The following is a 23,851-nucleotide window of genomic DNA, read 5'->3' as shown; positions in this document are numbered from 1 at the left end:
ACGACACTTCATGAATTATAATTACTGGGTAAATGTAAAATCATGTACTGTAAAATCATCAACTACTGCAAAAAAAAATATCTGTACCATGGGAACTTAATCTGGATGCTGATTGGTCTTTTTATATTCAGCTGTGGTTGATGTGAATGCCCCCTTGTGATAGTAACAGGTATGTAAAAACAGCAACGCAGAGAATGGTAAATCATAGGAAACTTTAATGAACTGTATTGACTGAACTATGCCATGTATCATCTTTTGTATTATTAAAACTATTGTTATATATTATTTTCATTAGCAAACCATCCCATGACAATGGATCGTGTAGAGAAGAACATTAAGAAAAGAAAATATAGTGAGGATTTTTTACAGTATGGTTTTGTAACACTGAAAATACATCCTGCGTATCAGATATTTACATTACGATTCATAACAGTAGCAAAATTACAGTTATGAAGTAGCAACGAAAATAATTTTATGGTTGGGGGTCACCACAACATGAGGAACTGTATTAAAGGGTCGCGGCATTAGGAAGGTTGAGAACCACTGCTCTAAAGGCACGTGCAGCTGCCTCGGCTAAATATATCCCAGTAATCTCCCCCATAGGGGAGGCACACCCCTTTATTATCCACCACGGCAGCAGGAAAATGTGGGACAAGCAGGGTTTTGGGATTAACTGGGGCTTTAAAGGGGCAGCTATTCCCTTTGGCTGAGAGAGACGTTGGAAGCCATTTCAGATGGTTGAAAAGCAGTTTGAGAGAGGGAGGCCTGCCTGTGGCGTGGACAGCAGCAGTGCAGCTTGGACTGGACCTTGGGGTCCAACGCCCTGCAGCCCAGATGTCCCCCAATGACCAGCTGGAGAGTGGCAGGTGATGAGGGCCTCCGGGCAGCAGAAGCAAACTCTATTTTATTCCTGTAGTCATTATGGTGCTATTATTTAAGTGAGTTTAAAATGCAAACTTGCAGATGCTCAGAGTATTTTTTTTAAATCAGGGCTGGCAAACACTTTTGTTGTTGTTGTTCTAACATATCAGGAATGCAGAAGCAGTTTTAAAGCATGGAATGGCAGTTGGAGGGGAGAAAGAAAAATGTCAGTTGCATGCCTCAAAACTGAAGTAATACACATGGCCTGCATAAAACCGTTAAGTCAGGTTCTAGAATTACCTAACTGCATCACTGGTGGACACTCCTTCCAGTTTTGGTTCTGGTAAGCAAGTTTGTCAGGTTTGTGTATCGTTTGCAGACCTGCACAACCTATTTCCTCAGAGGGACAAAATAAATGGGGGTTTAAGCCTTATGGTATGGTATGAATCTGTTGGTGTGCTATTACTCTCAAAAAAATTACTACATCATTTCATTCAACTGCTTGCAGTTTGTGGCTGTCTAAAACAATGCACACCCCAAAAATGTACCTATCATAGAATGGATGTCTGTTGCACTGTATTTTGCAAATATGTCAATGCAACTAACACGTATTGTAATTGTGTCTTTCCATTCATCTCCATTTACATATTCATCATTTGTAATCTTGTTTCACTCCTAACAACACACTCGTTCCTCATGCTGGGTTCTTTCGTTGGTGGTGATGTTGTTAATAAATGATTCTCAATTGCATTTTTTCCAACTTGGAATTGTAAAAATATACATTTCGATACTTTGCTCTGTAACGTCAAACGGTTCATTGATACATCTCTGGTGGTGTTACCATTGGGTTTGTTACACCAAAAAAAAAACCCTATAGCTTCACATAAATGGTTCATGAGTCAGGTGGTGCATGAGGATGGCCAGTGGCCATTTTGGCAAATGGCTTCTGGAGTCTTATGCCAAGCTGCTCTGGAGACGCTTGCCAGCCAGCTCATGAAATTCAAAATCACGTCTGCTATGTCATCCAAGTGGAATTTGCCATCAGTAATGACTTTTCTTTGGAAGTCTATTACAAGGACAGGGCTAAAATGTCCTGCTTTTAGGGCAGGAGTGGGGAACCTCTTTGAGCCCAGGGCCCAGATTCTATTTCAGGGAAGCTCTAGGAGGCACGTTCCGGGGGTGGGTGGGGCTGAACACAGAAGGGGCAGGGTCAAAGGCAAAAGGGGGAGGGTTGGAATACCTAAAATGTACCAGCATATTTTAGCTTGAAGCTTTTACTGTCAGTAATTCAGTCTTCAGAGAGGCATTTCAATCTTTTAGAAGGGGGGGGGGACTTCACAAAAGCCAGGAAACAACCAAACGATCAGTGGTCAGGGAAAAGGAGGTGACGCCTTGGGAAGGGGCGGGGTAGCCCTGCCTGTCTGCTGTGGAGCCTTTGTGTGTTGCAGAGAATTCTGGGCCATGTCCTAGAGCTCACCCTCCGTTCGTGCAGCCCTCTTGCCAAGTCCCTTGGGACTCCCGTTTGCCCCATGTAAACGGTGTGCACGACCTAGCACACACACACCCCATGCCCCGCTGATGGCCGGGTCTTCTGACCTTACAATCCCACTGTCAGGAGCGCCCTTGCTGCCTTCTGAATCCTCAGGTAGCCAGAATCAAAACACGGACAATAGGGCTCTTTTCCAAGGCTTTATTTCCATTCAAGCTAGTGATGCTTACAGATGCTAATCGCATGAGCCTAATGAGGGAAGCTTTAGAGAGCTGCCTAACAGAGGTTGCTAGCCTTAGAGAAATCAGTTGATCTCCGTTTGGAGGACAGAGGCGGGAAACCTGGATTTAAGGGCTAGGAGGCGGAAGTCCGCCCCTTTCCTGTGGGGCATTGGGGCGCAGCTGTTGATGTCGTGCCAAGCGGGCTGAGCACCTCCTCTCAGCGCCCTCCATCTCCCGCTTGTCCCTGTGCCAACGCCTCGCGTCCCAAAGCTCCAGTTGTCCCTCCCCCTGCCTGCCAGGGTCGCTACCACTCTCAGGAGTGTGAGCAGGGAGGGGCTCCCCCTCCAGCGGCACCTCTGAACAGCACGCGGGTTCCTCTCCCATGGTTTCTGTCTCTTCCTCAGAATCAGAACTGCTTTGGGGCTCTATGGGCTCCGATCCAACCCTGACACCCAGCAGGCTGTTGGTTGCAGCACCATGGAAAGCTCCAAGCGTGCAACGTGCTCCCTAAGGGCTTATGGAGGTGGGCTGAGGTCCTTTGAGTCTTTCCATCCAGTCTGCCCCTCTCTGGGCTCGCCCAACTTCCTGAAGAGCACAAACGCTTCAAGGGCCAACCCCTTGGCTTGAAGATGACCGCCTGTCCTCTGTTCTGTGCCCCCTCCCTGTGCCCCTGGACAGGTGTGGTGGAGCGGGAGCTACTTGACTCCTCGGGTGAGCGGGGTGTGGGAGAAGGCCTCCGCGAGGGCCCTGGCTCGGGTTTTTCAGGCCCCTGACCAGTAGCCACAGGTTCATTCTTAGGGACGTGGTCTGCTTTCCCAGCCGATAGCAGAGCATCCGTGGACTCAGCTGGCTGTGATCTCAAGACTGGGGCCATGACACCAGCCATCCTGGGGAGGTGGGTGGTTGTTTGGAAAGCTGTCCTCCAGAGAAGCTCGCCCACTACTATAGCTCCTAACTCCTGATAAGCTTCTGAGGAACCCAAAGGGTTTCCCAGGACGTAGTTTGAGAACTACCAGTTGATACATTCGAGGAAGGAGTTGGGTGCTGAAGGAAATTCAGCAACCCCTGGCCAGACGAAGGCAAAACTAAGCCATGGAGGAAAACCCACATGGCATGCCTGCTATTACAGGCCACAGACCTTTTGGAAGTTCTCCAGCATGAGCCTTGTTGGAATGAATGGGAGCTGAGCAAGACCATTCTCACTCTCTTCAGTGGGGCTTGTGTCAAAGAATGCTCCAGTGAGTTGTGCCTCATAGGTGGGCACGCCACTGATGCCTCACCCCAAAATTATTTATTATTTATTTATTTGTTACGTTGTTGTTGTTGTTGTTACATTTATATCCCACCTTTTCCTCTAAGGAGCACAAGGCGGTGTACATGTAATGTGCTCTACGTGGGGTTACCCTTGAAGACAGTTCGGAAGCTGCAGCTGGTACAGAACGCAGCGGCTCGCCTGCTTAAACACAGCTGCCGGCGAGATCACATCACTCCAGTGCTGAAGGAACTGCACTGGTTACCAGTTGTTTTCCGGGCCAAATTCAAGGTGTTGGTTTTGACCTTTAAAACCCTATATGGCTCCGGCCCAGCCTACCTCAAGGAGCGCCTCCAGCAACACCAGGCAGGCCGCTAACAAGATCAGCCTCGGATGGCCTTCTTTCTGTCCCATCAGCCAGGACAGCTAGGCTGGTGAGGATGAGGGAGAGGGCCTTCTCTGTGGTGGCCCCCACTCTGTGGCTCTCCCTCCCTAGGGAACCCCTCCATGCCCCCTCTTTAATGAGCTTCCGCCACACGTTAAAAACGTGGTTGTACAGGCAGGCATTTGGGGTGTCTTAGGGTAATTTTAGAAATGTGATGTTTTTAATGTAGAATTTTATTGTTTTGAACTGTTTTTATTGTTGTACATCGCCCAAAATGGCTGGGTGACCAGCCAGATAGGCGATTAATAAATGTAATAAAAAAATAAATACATGACTCTCCTTCTCTCCATTCTACCCTCACAACAGCCTTGTGAAGAAGGTTAGGCGGAGAGTCAGTGACTGGCCCAAAGTCATCCAGTGAGCTTCATGGCAGAGTGGGGGGGACAAGAACCAGGGTCTCCCCAGTCTGAGTCTAACTCTCTCACCATTGCACCACACTAGAAGGAAACAAAAGAAGGTGCAGATTTGCATGAAACTTGCATATGCTAGTCTATATGTATCAATGCAAATTTAGAAATAGTTATTTTAAATAGAAGTGTAATGCCTTTCACTATAGTGGAGAAGACTGTGACTACATGGCCCATGTTTCTGCTCCATCTGCTGTCCAGGTGCAAACTAGGAACATAGGAAACTGCCTTCTACTGAGTCAGGCCCTGGGTCCATCCAGCCCAGTATCGTCGACACTGACTGGCAGCGATGCCTCTCCAGGGTTTCAGGCAGGAGTTTTTCCAGCCCTCCCTGGAGATGCCCGGGGCCTTCTGCATGCAAAAGGTCGAAACTGATTTGAACCCGGGACCTTCTGCATGCAAAACAGGGGCTCTGCCACTGAGCTTCAGCCCCTCCATGGGCCAGTTCTTTTTCTTTTTGTACATTTTTATTAAAACAATAATAAGAAATAGACAAATTACATAATAAGAAATAGACAAATTGAATAATAACTCATCATACAAATACATAGTATGTAACACATAAAATCAAACTAAGGAAAATAACATTTGTCATTCCAAAATATAACACAAACACTCCCTTCCACAATAAACCTATTCTCAAACATTTGATTCTCTCTTACTCTTATATAATAAGTCATTTTCATCATAATAGCAATGTCCCATATCTTGAAAAACCAATCAGACAATGGAGGGGCAATATGCTTTTTCCAGTGTGACACGATGTAAATTTTATCTGCTGTCAACAAATTAATAACCATGTCTACATCAAAGATTTCTACACATCCTTTTAAATAACTCAGAAACACCTGCAGTGGATCCACTGGTATTTTATAACCCATTACAATCTCAATGTAATAGAGAGTCAAAGTCCAGTGTGGCTTTATTTTACCACAATGCCCCAAAATATGCATGTAGCCCGCACCTTCTTCTCCAACATTTATTGTGAGTCAGATTTTATATCTGCTTGATCTTATGTGGTGTAAGATACCACTGATGGTAAGATACCTAGGGAGGTGGTGGGCTCTGCCACACTGGAGGCATTCAAGAGGAGGTTGGACAGCCATCTGTCAGGGATGCTCTGCCTTGGATTCCTGCATTGAGCAGGGGGTTGGACTCGACGGCCTTATAAGCCCCTTCCAACCCTACTATTCCATGATTCTGTGATTCTATGAACCAATTACCCCGAGAGGTGGTGGGCTCTCCCACACTGGAGGCATTCAAGATGAGGGATGCTCTGACTTGGATTCCTGCATTGAGCAGGGGGTTGGACTTGATGGCCTTGTAGGCCCCTTCCAACCCTACTATTCTATGATTCTGTGATTCTATGATGTAAGTGCTTAACAAAGTTCTGTTTTAAATTCATCGCCATCAAATTGTTTCCTGCATTAGTACCTTTCCATTACCAGACCTCACCTGGCAGAACGACTTGTAAATCTCCCCCCCCCCGCTTCGTTTGGGAAACTTCAAGGCCCCTGCTGCTCTCCCATCTTACAGTTCTTTATCTTTAAAGTGGACTTGGACTAGGTAGCCCGTCAAATAAGTGACACCTAGAAAGAGAGGACTGTCCTCTGACAGCACTTCAGTTAGAGGACTGTTCTCTGTAAAGTAGGACATTTTGGCCACCCTGTCCATGGGTGTCTCCCATTTTGCCATTCTTAATGGTTATCAGATCCTTCCTTATCGTAGGGCAGTCTCTGGATCCAAAGCCAGATTACCACTCTTGCAGAGGGAGCTGTAAAATAGTGCAGGAGCAAAGAAGAGTCCCCAGTTCAAATCTCTCCACTGCCATGAACGTGCCATGTGGTCTTAATCAAGCCACCATCCCAGTCTGCAAACTTTATTTTTAAATGTAATATTCACTTCTTTCATGGTATTTATACCTGACAAACTATATAAAATACGCGATAGCTTGCAACCAAAAGATTACACAATAATAATAAAAACCTAGAGTTATTTATTTATTTAAGGATTTAACCAAAGAAAGGCTCTCAGATCAGCTTACGTTTCAATAAAAAGCAAGATAGTCCTTAACCTCAGACTCACAATTAAAATGGCATGACACAAAAGAAAAAGTGCTTGGGAGAGAAGAGGAAAAAAGCAAACTCTTAGTTATAAAGTTCTTATGCCAACCAGCTGGAATAGGAAACAGTTCAAGGAGAGGCGTAGGAATAGGAAACAGTTCAAGGTTGCTGGTCTCTCAGCAGAGGGGATGTTGGCCCTGCTTCATTTGTCTTCCTCCCTCTGCTGTAGCTTGGGATGTCGGAGAAATCCACAACAGAATCAAACGAGCTCAAATTTCTGTGAATCTGACCCACAGTGGACTGGCTTTTCCCGAGTCACACAGATTTTGCAGACTTGCTGACCATAGTTTTTTGTTTTGTTTTTTACTTTCCGGAATTTTAGTTATAGAAAAATGCTTAACATTAAAAAAAAAAAAAACCAGCAGCCAAAATTTCCATTTCCCCCATAGCCTTAAAGCATGAAAATGCACATGGGGGCGGGGGTTGCATATTGTTGCAAGTACAAATTTGCACAAATGTGAATTTGCGCAAATTCAAGAAAGTGGAAAAATCTGATTCCGTCAATGTGCGGATGACAGAACGAAAGGCCCCTGACAATCCACGAAATGCAGATGGAATGGATTTTACAAAATCTATACATCCCTATCTGTAGCCTAATGCTGCTGTCAGGTGACAGTTGATGGAGGGAGGAGTGTAGCTTCCAATGCCCAGCTGACCTCCTGCCAGCAGTGCTGTAGGGGGAGAGGAGCAGCATTCACTGCTCTTACTCCTGGTTTATTTGGGTTTTTTAAAAAGCAATGTCCTTCCCATTGCAAGCAATGTGGAGGGCCCAGTTGGGGGCATGATCAAGGGCTTGGAGGGGTTCGGATCCAGAGCCTACCCCACTCTTCCCACACGGTGCCCCCAGCCCTCCCCTTTGCCCCCCTCCTCCAACATCAGAGCTCCAATGTCAGAGAGGGGACGATTGGGGATCTTTCTGCAGGAAGCAGGGATCCGACCTCAGATCTCCGCCTTCAAGGTTGGAGCTCTGCCTCCAGTCTCGAAGGAGGAATAGGTCCAATCTATCCTATGGCTCCTGGGAAGCTATCTCAGGGACCGTAGGATTGCAGCCTCTCTCTCCAAAGTCCTTTAGAATGCTTCATATTATTAAAGTATTAAAATACATTTATTGCTCCATTGTAACACATAACGAACATTATCTGTTGCTGTTTTCTATGGCATGCTGGCTTGTTAAGAAACCCCGTGGGTTTTTTTCCTGCGTAAGTGTTTTAGCTCACAGCACCCTCTAGCGATGTAATCTCAGACTGGAAGAAGAAGAAAAAGAATCTCCCAGTAATCCGTCCATAATGAGAAACACTTTCTCAAATGTTTTGTCTGTTCACGTACCAATTTTTCTATGGTCCAGTTTCTGGAGGGCGATTTTTGCACTTTTGCTAGCAGATTTGTCAGAGGGGAAAATGATGCTGTGAGGTTCCTTTTTTTTCCTATTTAAACCAGCTCTACATTTAGAACTATAAGGACTGGGAAGTTATCGTATTGGAATAGAGAGGGACCTGGTGTTGTGCCCTTGCTGCTGGAGCCTTAATACTGCATAGTGCTTTCAAACCTAACATTTGTAATCAGATCTCAGTTACTCCAAAGAAGGGCTGTAGCAATCCACATAGAAAACTAATCCTCCTCCCTGATAGTTTTGTATGCAAAGGGAATATTTCTGTCAGGACCAACATTTAATCATTTGATCCCTAACCCATCCTCCTGCCCCAGCAGTCCAAAGTGGTACAGCCCAGACAAAGCTTCCACCGTGCATTAAAAATGTGGTTGTTCAGGCAGGCATTTGGGGTGGGTTAGAGTATTTTAGAAAATGTTTTTATTGTAGAATTTTATTGTTTTAAACTGTTTTATTATATGCTGTACATCGCCCAGAGTGGCGGGGTGACCAGCCAGATGGGCAATTAATAAATTTAATAAATAATAATAATAACAAAGGTTGACCAACTCCATGAGAACTTGGCTCTACCCTCAGGACGCACTTCTCACTAACCTCTGCTGTGTTGTTTTGTGTTTCCTTGCAGGGATCTTGTTTACAATGCTGGTATTTGGACCAGCCTGTGGATTTATCTTGGGCTCTTTCTGTACCAAAATCTATGTGGATGCCGTCTTCATTGACACAAGTAAGGAGACTCTTCTTTTTTTTCCTGTGTGTGAATAAGAAGTGATGGATCGTTGCATGGGAAGATATGTACTGTCAAGGGGGGCGGGGCAGGAGGGAACCCGTTGCATTTTGAAAGACTTAGTATGGGAAGATACCATTTCTTTTTCACAGGCCGCTTAATTGTCAAAAGACCTCACTGGCCTTTGAGTCACATTGGGCAAGGACTGTAGCTCAATAGGAGACCACATGTTTTGCATGCAGAAGGTCCTTGGTTCAATCCCTGGCATCTCTAGGTAGGGATGGGAAAGATGGAGAGCTATTGCTGCCAGCCAGTACATAGATGGAGGAGTGGTACGATTAGATTCAAGGCAGTGTCAGGAATGAATCTGAGCGTGTGGAGACGTCTAGCAGCTCAGATTCAGAATGGGAAGAGCCAGGATAGGGGGAGGCTCCCTCCCTAGCAAGCTCAAATAGGGCAAGGCCTTCTTCCCAAGAACTTGGCGCAGAGATGGCTCAGTCTGAAGCCCCCCCCCCTTTCCTCCTCCATGAGAACCCAGGTTTCGGGCAAGGAGGAGAGCGTGGGGCGTGACTTGAGGGATGCCAGGATCCGTCGCAGAGCAAAGCAGGAAAAGTCAGTGGTGGAGCTCAGACGCTCCACCAGGTTGGCTACACGTGAAAGCCTACATGGGAGGGAGCTGCCGTCAGGGAGGGGCATCCCCCCTAAGCTAGCCTGGCCGAGAAGTTCTTGCCCAGACTGCTGGCAACTTCTCTAACTTCCGCTTCAACTCCACTACTGATATTCCTAATTGTGTGGAGTAGCTGTTTCCACTGTAGTCTGAGAGTTTCCTAGAATTTGCATTTGTAAGGAAGCTGGTCCTTAACTAATAAAGTAGTGAGCCTGAAGCCTGGCATCCTGGAGTGTGTTGACTGCGAAGGGGGAGGACAAAGGAATGTGACAGGCAGCTTCGTAGGTTCCTGTTCAAACCCAGTGGAGGGTAGGGGCTCCGATTTTGGTAGGGCTATGATCCATTCTGGGTTTCCAGAACTCTAAAAGAGCTATCCAATGTGCTGAACCCTATCCCCCAAATAGGTTTGGCACCTTGGATAACTCCTTTAGAGTTCTGGCTGGTTCTGATTGAAACCCAGAATGGATTCACACCCCTACCAAAATCGGAGCACCACCCTCCACTGTTTAAAGCAGGTCTTCAGTTAGAATCACTAGGACTGGAATCTTATTTTATTTTTAAAGGAAGAACTGTAGCTCAGTGCATGCAAAAGGTTCCAGGTTCAGTCACCAGGGTAGGGCTGGGAAAGATTCCTGTTTCAGCCACCTGACAAGCCACTTCCCATCAGTGAAGGCAATACTTAGCCAGGTGGCGCATTGGGATGGGTTTGCTCAGAAGGCATCCCCTGTGAAGGAGCACGCAGAACATGGGGTGTGTCGTGGTCAGCCTGTGAACAGACCTGAAGATCAGCAAAGCGTAACTAATCTCATTGGCTTCTCCAACCACCCATTCCGTAACTGTTCAAAACATCAGAGTCCTCTGTATCGCTCACAAGTCTGAGCATATAATGTCTGAACTCCAGAGCTTGAAGAAAAGGTCAGTGTAACTTGAAAGCCTGTATTTATTACTGTGAAAGCCAGTTTGTCCAACAAACTGCATTTCCTCACTTCTCATTCTGGAGCAACCGATGCAGGTGTGAAGAACTTGAGAGTGGACTCTTTCAATGTGACACGACTGATTCCTTTGGCCAGTAGAGGTAGCTGTAAAGCAACGGTTTCCCCCCTATGGCTTTCCTCACACTTTGTTCCTTCATTGCAAAATCTAGAACTTCTGCATAACCTTTGCTTTTAATGCCATCCCCGAAGTCTCCATAGAGCAGGGGTGCACAACTTTCCTGGCCCTGAAGGACACATCCAGTGTTGGCTGAGGTGCTAGGGCTGCTCACACACACAGACACACACACACACACAAATGCACACCCACTCCCCCACACACATATGCACACACCTCCTCTCCCTGCCCCCCGGGGTCTAGGGATTGCTGGGGAAAGAGGGGGTAAAAGCCTCTCCCCTCCACCAACAGTCACCACTACGATGGCTGTTTCTCCCTCCCTACTAGCAGCAAGAAAACCGTGATCTTGGAAGCCCAGGAACAGTATTTTCCCCCTGTAGCCCAGCTGATCAGTGGGTGATCACTGAAAAGTGGGCGGAGCACCCAGGGACAAATTAAGACATGCTGAGGCCCTAAACGATGTCAAGATTCAGGGGCCTCATACCATAAAAAAATAAAGAGAAAAATGTGTATTACATTATAACAGAAAGATAAACCATTATATTTGCATATGTACACTGGCAAAGATGCAGTGAGAAACAACTAAATAGAAGACACTTATTGCTAAAAGTTTTTTTTTGCGTTATCATATACCTTATGATTTCTTAATTACCCTGTATGAAACTGTTTTAATCTGGAGGCCTGATCTATTCAGGACCCAGTCATAGTAGATTCTTTGGATTACCAAGATGAAGCTAGACCACTTTTGAAAGGAATGACAGTTTATTGATAGAAAATGGATGCAGAATAAAAATACAAAGAAAGCTTACACATCTCTTCAGCCCATGGAGGTGGCAACTCCCTCACAGCTGGCATATGCCGGGGGCCCAATCAACAGCATATTAGAGATCTGTATTGCTCCTGCAGTAGGCTTCGAACTCTTAATTTAGAGGTGCCAAGATAGTGATAAATCAGATCCAGGTTTACTTACAAGGAGATACTTTATTAAGTACAATGAGCACACAGGCGTACCCAATGGTTGGATCAGACAGCTTCTCTGAACCCAGAGCCATGGGGTAAAGTGGGTTTTATACCATACATGTTAGCAGTGTGGCAGCATGACAGCAGCAAGCGTTAATTAGCGTTCATTCTCAGCATAGACTAACAGCGCTTGTTCAGAAGGAAACTTTCCCAGCACAGACACCTGCAGCTTGGCATAAACATAGCCTCACTTCCTAGGCACATCCTAGGCCCTGATAAGATACTAGCCTTCGTTAGCATGGAATGTGCTGGGCTGCACTATCGACCTTTGACTCATCTCACATGCTCAGAGGCCCACTAGCAAGGCAATTGCACTAATAATGAACTTAAGCAAAGCATTATGGATCTCTAGGCCCCTCTAACACAACAGGTGACTTGGTTACAGGCCTGGGGCCAATACAAGATCATTCCTAGGACCCAAAGTTCTCCAGGTTGGTTGTTCCCCCATAGAGTGAAGCCCAATTGGCTAGGCTGCAGCCCAATCTTTTATACTCTTTTCGGATATTTTAGTACGTGCCCGAAGCACCACAGGCAGGTAATGGGTTACCTTTCCCTATGACTCAGAAGTTCCAACATTCCAACACAGGGGTGAAGAAATCCCCCTCATTTCCTCAGTGCGATAGGAAAGAACAGCAAACAGAGGAGATTAGACAGCTGCATAACTGTTGACATGAGGATTACACCATTATCAGCGTCAGACAGCTAGCAATTGTTAACATGTGAATTGGTGCCTGCTTGATACCAATCTCTCTGGTAGAGAAACCTACAGGAAAACTGCCCAGTATTCAATACTATACAAGCCTTTATACATTTAATAAACAGCATATAGGATACCCGTGCAGTAGGTTCCGCACTTGACCTGACTCTGCCATTTGTCAAACTCCATACGGAAACGGAAGTCTTTTAATTTATAGAAACACCAGAGCACTTGCGAAGATCAGAACTCGGTTAATGGAAGTAGTGATGTACGTATCTTGTAATGAAAAATTAATACTAGCATTCGGAACAAAGCATATACAGGCTTGCAGTAATCCTGGCCCCCACTGTTTTCCCTGAGGTCTGAGGTGAGGCTGGGCAACCTGTGGATGATGCGAGTGGTCCAGCAGTCCTGGAAGGGGATGGGACTGGGTGTGGATTGGGATGGGGAGGTCAAGGTTCAGAATTTTGGTGGTGGGCTTCATATGAAAAGTTACTTAAGCCAAAGCAATTTCAATTATAATAAATCTTAGATATCTCCAAAGTATTTAGAGGCCCCTTGTAATATGAGGCCCTAAGCCGTGGCTTCCTTGGCTTGTTCCTAAATCTGGCACCGAGAGCATAGAGCCTTTGATCTGTCTCTAAGTAGAATGTCTGCTTGTAGAACGTCGTTGCCATCCGAGGACCTTGAAGCCCCAGGCTCTATGAAGGATGCCCACGTGCAGACTTCGGGTTTCTTTAGCTGAGAAAATGATCCCTTGGGCACCCCCAGGTGGTAGCTTTAGAAAGTCGCCTTGGGGTGATTTAAATCTTTGGTTCACTGAGGCCAGCATTGTCTGCCTTGACTGGCAGTGGTTGTCCAGGGCTTCAGACAGGGGCCTTTCCAAGCTCTAGCTGGAGATGCTGCCAGTGGTTGAACCTCAGACTTTTTGTTGCAAAGCAGGTGCTCTACCACCAAGCTACAGCCTCTCACTCCTCCTACATCATGGACAGGCCTGCAGCCCCTGCCCTGTAGAACACAGGGAGCTGCCTTATTCCAAGCCAGGCCATGGATCCACCTAGCTTGATATTATCTGCACCAGCCATGCCCCAAGCTGCTGTCCTCCAGGTATGTTGGACTACAACTCCCATCATCCTAGCCAGCATGGCCAGCCCAGAGAGGCTCTCCAGGGTTTCAGATGTTTTTCCCAGCCCTACCCAGAGGTGTTGGGGACCGAACCTGGGATCACCTTTTGCATGCAAAGCAGCTGCTCTACCACTGAGCTACAACCCAACCCCAGTAGCTCTGTGCTGAGTCTTCTTGGTGTCGCATAGCAGCTCAGGCATTGAGCTCCCTCTGTCACATCATGGGTGCTTCCAGACAAGGCTTTTAATGTGCAGTTGCCATTGCTTGCTTATGCCGTTTTATGAAGGCTCCAGACAATGACATCATCCAATTATCATAATTATCATCATCGTTGTAAACTTTCCACCATTTCTTCTGACTTTTTTCTGACCCTAGAAAATCTGTTAGGAAGGAAAGAGCACAGTAAGCAGCTCAATATCTCTGAATATGTGGATAGGAAAGTGTGCAATTGAGGCACAACAAGTGGAGACCCCCCTGGAGGAGGCGGATGTGTTGGAGATGGGGACACTGGAGAAATTTGAGACAGACTAAAATGAGTTCGGATTGCTAAGAATCTGACGTGCGGAATCCGCTGCAGACCAGTCTCCCCAGGCTGCACGGAGTCCATGGACTTTCGGATCTCCCCCACACCCCAAAATTTATGCAGATTTATTCATAGGAAAATACACAAATTTCTGGAAAATATAAGTGGGGAAACGTTGAATGGAATGGGGGACAATGCGCTAAATGTTATGTACTAATGGGGTACTAATTACATTCTGTTGCGCTGGGCAGAAAGCAACAGAATGAAATGTAATAGAGATAAATGCCACGTTCTGCACTTGGGAAAAAGAAACCAAATGCACAGTTACAAGATGGGGGATACATGGTTCAACCACACTACCAACAAGAAGGATCTTGGAATTGTTGTCGATCACAAGCTGAATATGAGCCAACAATATGATGTGGCTGCAAAAAAGGGAAATGCTCTTTTAGGCTGCATTAATAGAAGCATAGCTTCCAAATCCCAGGAAGTACTAGTTCCCCTCTACTCAGCACTGGTTAGGCCTCATCTGGAGTTCTGTGTCCAGTTCTGGGCACCACACTTTAAGAAGGATGCAGACAAGCTGGAGAGGGTTCAGAGGAGGGCAACAAAGATGATCAGGGGACTGGAAACAAAGCCCTTTGAGGAGAGACTGAAATAATTGGGCATGTTTAGCCTTGAGAAGAGAAGACTGAGGGGAGATAAGATAGCGCTCTTCAAATACTTGAAAGGCTGTCCCAGAGAGGAAGGCCAGGATCTCTTCTTGATTATCCCAGAGTGCAGGACACAGAATACTGGGCTCAAGTGACAGGAAGCCAGATTCCGGCTGAACATGAGGAGAAACTTCCTGACTGTTAGAACAATACGACAATGGAACCAATGACCCATGGAGGCGGTGGGCTCTCCCACACTGGCGGCATTCAAGAGGAGGCTGGACAGCCATCTGTCGGGAATGCTCTGATTTGGATTCCTGCATTGAGCAGGGGGTTGGACTCGATGGCCTTGTAGGCCCCTTCCAACCCTACTACTCTATGACTCTATGATTCTATGATAATGTAAATTACGTAAATTATTGCGAACCCTCTTACAGAATTATTTGTGTATTTTTCCACATAACAGGAAAAAAAATTGAATCCGTCTATGAACAGACACTGGAATAAATGACAATTCATGAAACACACATGGGATGGATTTCACAAAATCCGAACATCCCTAGTTGGAGGTCCCCTTCCTTTCTCTAGCGCTGGCCATGAGCTTCTGGTTTCAAAGCCAACTAGCAACCAGGGGAAATCAAGTTGGCTTGTTTTCTAGTCTGGTTGTGGAACTGACTAGATCCGGATGTGAAGCTGAGACTAAATTAGGTTGTCTGATTATATCGGGCTCTGATCCTGAGTAGACCAGGGGTGCTTCTGGATGAGTATAACCACATTCATAGAATTTTACAGGGATCCAGAGAGTAGCATCTTCCACTTGTAACCCTCCCATGTTTCCCCACTGCTTCTTCCATCTTTTTTCTACTACAAAAAAAAAAAAAAAATCTGTTAAGGAGAAATAGTCAGAATAGCAGCAACAAAAACTTCTTTTTCTTCTTTTTTGCAACTGTGCTGCTTCAAAAACTGTAAAAACACACAGAGCAGGTGCTAAAATGGTGCGGAGAAACACCTGCTGCAGATTGTGGAAGGATGGGTGTGTTGATCAACCAATGAGGGGGTGGGGGGAAGGAGAAGCGATTTCACTGCCTGCAGGGCTATGTCACACCCACCTTGTAGATGGAACATAGCGAGATGACCCCCCTCCCCCAAAAGAAATTACTGTAGAAGAGCAGTGACTGGTAGGGATAGGAGCCCTTCATGTGGAAGCGACACATCTCTCTTTCTCCACTTTTGGCTGCTTCCACACTATCCCTTTTCTCCAGAATTGCTCTCCTTCATCACTCACTGACTACAAATAATCCAGTCTATGGGTTCTCTACATTAAGCAAAAATCCTATTTCCTTACCAGACTTTCTTCTTCCGGAGTCTTTCTGAGTTTACAGTGGGCTCCTTTAGATGGAGAACACATGATTTGGAATTGAAAACCTCCCTTCTTGGCAATGCCTAAATAGTGCCATCTAGTGGCTGAATATGCCGATATGGTGCCATTAATGTTAAGTACAGCTTATCTCCGATTTTTTTGAAAGTGGGATAAAGGGGGGGAAGCGCGGGAGACATCCCTGGGGTTGACGATGTTGTGTAACGGATCCACAAACCTCCATGAGAGACCAGTGACAAGCTTGCAATAAATTGCTCATGTAGAGAAGCTCAACAGCACTGCAGGCTATTGAATTCCACTATCTTTAAAGTTGTCCTCTGTCTTTGTAAAGATCAGATTTGTAGACCTTTTTTTAAAAAAAAAAATTGCAATGCAATTGCTGTCCCAGAATTTTCACAATATTTCATTGCTTTTAAAACATTTTAGGATAAATGTAGTAATTTTTTAAAATCCCTTTGGTGTGTTCCAGTACGAGTGCATAATCATTTTTCCTAATCATTATTTTCGCTTCTGTTGGCGCACTGCTGCAAAACTGTGGTGAAAAACAAAGCCCCACAATGTGTGAGGAAATGAGTCGTGAATGGGGTGGTACTTTCTGCATGGCCACTGCACAGTGGTGGGAGGCAGTGCAAGCCAGGAAAGGAAAGGAGGGCAAGAGGGAGAGAGTGAAGCAGGCAGCTGTCTCTGTCACAAGGAAACAGAGGCTGGATCAGCTCGGATTGGGCCCTGGTGTGTGTGTAAAGGTGGGGTAGGGGGTTGAGGGCTGCCCAAGCATCACATGGCAAGTGAAGACAGGCTGCCACCTTGGTGCATTTGGGCAGGGCTGGAGGATGATGGGGAAACCCAGAAAGACTTAATTGGCTAGAGAAGGGTAACGATCCATGGAGCTGCAGGCCAAACTAAAATTAAATGTTCTGCTAATCACGTGTGATTGGCTTACTTTACATGGGAGTACAGTGATTCAAGAGGGGGGATTTAAGCTCCCCCCCCCATTTACATGCTGAAATTCTGCCCTGCCCCCCAACACTGGGGGTGGGGTTAAAAAAAGAAAACACATCTCCATTGGATTCTAGTGGAGATGAACCCCCACCCCCACTCTGGGGGGGGGGGGCAGGTAGAATTTCTGCATGAAAACTGGAGGAGGGAAGCTTAAATCCCCACTCCCAAATTGTCACTGTCCTGATACAAATCAGGCCCACATGCACTTACACTAAAGTAAGTAACCCAATTGCACGTAGCTCTGCTCTGCATAATTAGCAGGATGTTTTGTCTGGCCCTTGATTAGGATGCTTCCAAATGAGGCACTTTTTTTTGTCCAATTTCCCTACTTCATTTACAAAATTTTCAAGGGGTCCAAATATGATCATCTTCCATTTGTAACTCTCCCGGGTTTTCCCACCTCTACGCCCACCACTTTTCTTATCAGGAAAAAAAAAATGTGTTGAGGAGGAAAAGATGGAATTTGCTGCTCAATGTCTTTTGACTGGTACCACGAGGAGTGCTCTGTCCAGAAGCACCTGTACAGAGCTGCATCCCAAATGCCGCTCATCCCCCACCGTTCCTTTTTAAAGCAATAGCAAGCATTGTTCAAAGACTATTTATTTATACAGTACCATCAGTGTACATGGTGCTTTACAAACTGGGGAGCCTTTGGTTTAAATTAGCTCCACTGCTGCCATCTGTAATGCGACAATATTGCCTATTTACAAAGAAGCCAATCTTTGTTGTAAAGACTGCAATAAGATCATATCAGTGAAGTCCTTCAATACTCAGAAGTGCTGTTGAAATGCTAAAACCTGGTGCCCTCCAGATGTTTTGAACAACAATTCGCAGCATCCCTGACTATTGGCTGTGCTGGCTGTGCTGATGGGAATTGTAATTTGAAACATCTGGAGGGCGCCAGGTTAGGGAAGGCTGTGCTGACGTGTAATTTCTTCCCCAAGGTGTGATGTCCTACTCTGATGTTCTAAGACCGCTGGCTGACATTTGGTGTGCTCCTGAATAGAGATGTGCATATAAGTAAAACTCAAGCTTGCCAAAGTTCTCCAAATTCCAACTCGAAGCTCATTCCAACTCATGTCCATCTGGGATTGCAATCCTTGTTTTCTTCTTTTCGCATGAAAATTTGTGTGTATTTTCTTACATATTTTCCCAAACGTATGGACCAGTTGTGTGCATCTTTGAAACATATGTGTTCTTCTCCCATTGATTAAAGCATGTTAGCACGCATTTTTCAAAAGTGTGCATTTTGTAATGCATGTTTTTTTAAATGTACGCATGCTGTCCAGCCCACTTTTTTGGTCCACAAATCACGTTGCAGTCTTGGAAATGTTCAGACCTCAACAGCTGATTGTGTTCGATTCCATGTTCAATCCAGGAGGTGCTCATTGAGTAAAACCTGATCAAAAATGAACTGAAATGAATTTCTTATACATCCCGACTCCTGAGTCCCGTCATGTGGGTGGATGTTCTGCAACCTTTTCCAAGTTACTTGCGGGTTTCCTTGTGCCCCCCACCCCGAAAAAAACCAATGAATAAACAGCCTGTCTTTTTCTTCTTTACAGGCAAGCTGGACATCACCCCCGATGACCCAAGGTGGATCGGCGCATGGTGGGCGGGCTTCTTGCTCTGTGGTGCCTTACTCTTCTTCTCGTCTCTCCCGATGTTTGGATTTCCGCAGTCTCTGACCCGCCGGCCGGAGCAAATGACAGAGGCTGAGCAAGCCATGCTGCCAGACGGGGACTACGAGCGGCCGAAGCCAAGCAATGGCATCCTCCCGAGGCATTCTGTGGGAGCCGAAGACACCCCCTCCTGCTTCCAGCAGCTGAGAGGTGACACACTTCCCTTGTAGTCCATATAGCTTCCGCGGAAGCCGGCAGGTTAATGACTGGTTAGATGCATCTCCTGACCCAGAAACTGGCTAACTCACTCGCCTCGCTACCCGCCTGCAGATCATTCACCCCCCAGCCTCTAATTATTTCCCAGCATTATTGTTGCTGTGGTTTTAATAGGGGGCCTTGTCAGGGCTCAGATCACTAGAGAATTGCTTCTGTTGGCTGGGGCACAGCATGAAAGACGAAGGGTGCAGTGCTAGGCTGGCTGGGGGTTGCTGGGCATTGTAAGACTTTTTTTCTGTCTAAACTCCATAGGATTGCGCCCTAAATGGACCTTTGGTCTGATCCAGCAGGGCTCTTTTTTATGGACCTTGGCTCGATCCAGCAAAGTAGCTTCTCAGAGTTTCCAGACTCTGGATATTGAATATTTGCAACCAGTACCAAATGCTGTGTCGTGACCTGGTCTCGCACAGGGACTGCCACTGCAGATTTTAAAGGTCAGGGTGAGCACAGAAACCTCAGGAAAGTGCTGCATGAACCAACCTACAGAAACCATTGCAGGAGTAAGGGTCAAACTGCATGTTACATTAACACCATAGTGGGTACCTGACTGCTCGCTTAGTTTTTTACTCTACCAGAAGTACGCATGGCCCTGATTCAGATTGGGATGACAGCACGTCATTTGCTTCCCAACCCCCATGGGGAGGTTGCAAAAAAGAGGGGGGAAAACTCCATTGGCACCAATGGAGACGTTTTTCTTTTTTTTTTAACACACACACACACACACACCACCCCATGGGCAGCACCTTTCAAGAAGCAAACTGTGGCAGGGGAGGTTTAATCCTTCCCTCCTGGTTCACTGTGGTCCCAGTCCAAATCGGGCCATGCATGCTAATAGTAGAGTAAAAAACAAAGTGAAGGGTCAGCTACAAACGACAGAATGAACATAATGTGTAGTTTGACTCTACGCTGCAGACATGATGAGCTTTGCTGGAAAAGACAGTGGGATGGAGAACCACAGAGCCAGAGCCAGAGAGAGGCTGCAGGTAACTTGAACCCACCATCGGGTTTGAGTCCCAGAACCACCCCCAGGTTCAAGGGGCCCTGAACAAAGTGCCCTCCAGTGGACCCCAGAGGTGAGCAGCAACACTGAGTGGCCTCAGCCAGCTGCTTTATGCCCCCATTTTGATTTCTTGTAATGTAGCCTTGCTTTGGGGTGTTGTCAGAAACTAATGTGGTGGCTAGACATCACCAATCAGCAATGCTCGGTGCATCAGGCCAGAAAAATAATTATTTTAAGGAGGTGGGCAAAACAGGTGTCCGTGGTTGCGGGGCAGGGTATTGGGGTGCTGGATCGCTGGCGGATGTCCAAGCGGAAGAGGTGGCTCAGAGCTTCCAAAGTGAAGCTTTGCTTTCCCAAAGTGAGAGTGGGACCGCCCAGCTGGGGCAATGACATTACATCTCTCCCCAGGGATGTTTCTGTGCCTGGATGAGGAGATGGGTTTTTACATCTGCAATGAAAAAAAGGAGGCCTTTGATCAACAGAGGCAGATGGAGAAATCAAAGGGAGCAGCATCTCCTTGATGTTGCGCTTATCTTGATAACAGGAGTGGCAGCATCTTCCATCCTGGCGCTGCCTCGTGCACTCTCTCCCCCTGCTCCTCTCCCTGCGCTGGCTGGCTGGAACTAGAGAAGCAAAAGCACGCACACCCTCCCACCTGCCTGCTAGTTATCTCTTGCCAGGCCATACCATTTCAGTCTGCAGTGTGCAGGTCAAATATTTGCATATTTTGCTCCATTAAAATTTGCTCCCTATCCATCAGAGATGGGGGATGTGTGACCCTCCAAATGTTTCATAACTGCAACTCCCATCATCCTTTACCATTGGCTATGCTGGCTTGGCTATTGGGAGTTCCAGTCCAACTGCATCTGGACAGCCGCATGTTCCTCATGGCTGTTATACATCCTAAACCACCATGTCAGAGGAAAGGTGAGCCTAAACCCCCCTCCCTGGTGGCTGTGGGGGTGTGTGTGTTGTGTTTGCCTACTGTCACTTCTTGCCCCCCAGCTGTGGCGGTCAGCGAGTTTCACATTTGAGCATGCAAAGGAAGAGTCGGCAATGAATTGACACAGGAGAATGCAACTGCTCTTCAAACCCCCAAAATGCAAAGCACATTGGGAAAGAAGGAAGGAAGGAAGGAGGAGGGAGGGGGGGAGGGGGAATTTGTAAAAAGTGAACAAGCCCCGCTGTGGCTTCAGCAGCACTTCAGAGAGATAATTTTCAAATGTAATGATTTTCACATTTAATTCACGGAGGAGTTAGTCACCAGGTATTAAGGCGAGACGAGGTTCTTCTCGCTTGTATTAGCATTCCATCTCGCTCAAGCTGTGTTATCTCCGGAATAATTAAAATGCTCACTGAAGTAGAAAATGCTCTGTCTGATTCAATAGCTTGAGAGTCACTTTGTAAGGCAATCTCTCTCTCTCTTTCTCTGCTCTCATGTTCCCTCCTCGGAAACAAAGAGAGCATCTCGCTTGAGCCTTGTGGCTGAAGGCCAGGTCTTGAGGAGAACATAGGGTTAATTGGAAACGAACATGGGGATTTCACACATGTACATATGCACACACGAGTGGATGGGATGGTACTGGGTGCAACTTGTGCAAGATACAGATGATCCAGCTTTGGCCTGGGAGAATTCAACATTGCTGGTGATTTGTGCAGCAAACAGACCCATGGATGTAATATGCATCTCTGCAGAGGCTTCAGGGATCAGGGGGTGACTGATTGTCACACACTCCCTTCCTTAAAAACAAACTGTGAGTTGCGGAGCGGGGAGCGGAGGGGAAAGATAGACAGTAGTCTGAACGTCTCTGCACCAGGCAGATGAGGAAGATCTGTAAAAACAGCAAAGAGCAAACGTCGTAGAGCAAACCAGGTTAACTTGTTTAGTAGAAATTTGCTGTCGTTACCCACAAAGAGATGCCCATTTACCTCTGGTGGGTTGTCTCTGCAACTGCTCTTTAATGGGAGGCGAGTACCTCCCTAGCCCAACGTTTGAGGCACAACCAAAGAGCCAGATTGGTGCACAACACGCCCGGGGGTTTGTGCTACTGACCCAGTAATTCAACGTGGACTGTGTGTACTCATAATATGCTCTGTAGCCACTAGATGGCCCTGCGCGATCCTTATAGCGATGCAAGCTGAGGAGGGCCGTCACAGTGGTGGGGGGGGCATTTATTACATGTATACCCCACCTTTCCATTTAGCCTGCTCGACGTGACTAACAGAATCAACGCTGGGTGAAATCACTAGATGAAACCAATCCAAAGATAAGCATCTTGTGATGACAACTTCTAATAACCTCTTGGAAAATGGAGGGACAGCCCTTCCATGATGGACGCAGTTTCCCTCAACAGCCTTTGGCTGTTGGTCCCAGGGCATGGTCCAAAGGCACCGCAGGCAGCCACCTTGCTGAAGCTAAGCAGGTCTGGGTCCAGTCAGTGCTTGAAGGGGAGACCACCTGGGAACCACATGTAGCCACCTTGAGTTCCACAATGGAAGAAAAGTGGGGTATAAATGTAATAAATAAATGAGTAAGTAAGTAAATGTTAACCTTCTCTTAAATCCTCCAATTCAAAGTCAGCAATGAGAATGTAAGGAATTGGAAATTCTTCAGCTTTAGGATTCAGTCCTGTGCCAACTTACTTGGGAGAGAATCCCATTGACTCAATGGATTTATTCCTGAGTAGATACGTATAAGACTATGCTATAAGTAAATAGAATAATAAGCTGACTTCTGCAGAGGTAGACCATTGGCCCATCTACCCCGAGATTATCTACACTGGACTGGACCAAGATTATCTACACTGGTCTTTCCCAGCCCTGGGGCCCTTCTCCAAAATGCATTGTACTGTTTCTTTGTTGGCAGTAAGCTGCCTTATACCACGTCAGACCAGTGGAGGCCTGCCACCAAGCGATGACCCTTCCCCATAGAAATGCGTGTGAGTCAGGCATGTGGGGGGCCGCAGATTTTGATTCCGGGCTGCACTGTGGCCAAAAATGCCCCAAAACACAGAAACCTTCACCATTCTGGAGGAGCACACGGCTAGTGTTTCCAGTAGTTTGAGGATTTGGATTTCAAAGAATTCTGTGAATTCAATCTGATGCTATATAGTACACTATATAGGATGTTATATAACACCTGGAATTCAATCCCAAAGATGGCGTGGGATAAATATGTCACTTCAGTTAGAGAGCAATCCTATGGTCCCTGGGCAAGCGTCCCAGGGACCATAGGACTGTTTGGATTCCCCCTTCCGAGGTCAGAGACAGTGCTCCAACCTCAGGAGGGGAGCTGGAGATCTGACCGCCTCCCGCACCCCCTCGTGGCCGGCACAGAAAGAGCCACGCTGGCTGCCTTCCAAGGTCAGAAAAGTGACCTCCGAGGAGGAAAGGGAACATTCTGGTGAGCTGGGAGGGGAGGAGACTGGAGAGGCCAGGATACAAGCTATCCTGAGCCTTTTCCAGCCTCCTTCCCTCCCCCACCGGTGCCCTCACTAGACAGGCTAAAAACTCCATCCAGTCAAATCTGCAGGGGAGGCGAAAAGGGAGGTGAAGATCACCTCTGCCACTCCTCTCACTCTGCACTAGATGACGTGAGTTTGGGGGCCTCCAATCCCTGAGGGTGCAGTCAATAGGATTGTGCCCTTCGGACTCACAGTCTCCTTCAGGAAATCTCAAATATTCCAACCCTGGAATCTGGCACCACCAGTGCCACTGCCAAAACAAGAGCCACTTCATGGAATCATAGAGTTGGAAGGGATGTTAGTGGTCATCTAGTCCAACCTCCTGCTCAGAACAGGATCTGCAACGCAGGAGATGGTGATCCAGCCTCTGCTTAAATGCCTCCAGTGAAGGAGAGCCCTCCACCTGCC

The 23,851-nt window shown here is 46.7% G+C and overlaps 1 protein-coding gene across 3 annotated transcripts in view; it reads left to right on the top strand.

The window, feature by feature from the left end:
• SLCO3A1 (solute carrier organic anion transporter family member 3A1) overlaps positions 1-23,851 on the top strand; it is a 163,460-nt gene that overhangs the window by 115,889 nt on the left and 23,720 nt on the right. For all 3 annotated transcript variants that reach the window (XM_084817438.1, XM_084817439.1, XM_084817440.1), the window contains exons 3-4: positions 8,811-8,909; positions 18,647-18,913. In XM_084817438.1, the coding sequence (XP_084673564.1) occupies positions 8,811-8,909; positions 18,647-18,913 (366 nt within the window). The remainder of the gene's footprint in view (positions 1-8,810; positions 8,910-18,646; positions 18,914-23,851) is intronic.

This window comes from Heloderma suspectum, chromosome 11 (genome assembly GCF_057233095.1).
Source record: "Heloderma suspectum isolate Gila_16-S chromosome 11, 16-S_ref, whole genome shotgun sequence".
NCBI classification, from domain to species: Eukaryota; Metazoa; Chordata; class Lepidosauria; order Squamata; family Helodermatidae; genus Heloderma; species Heloderma suspectum.
Note: the sequence above shows the minus strand (reverse complement) of the source record. Positions and strands in the feature narration are given on the sequence as shown.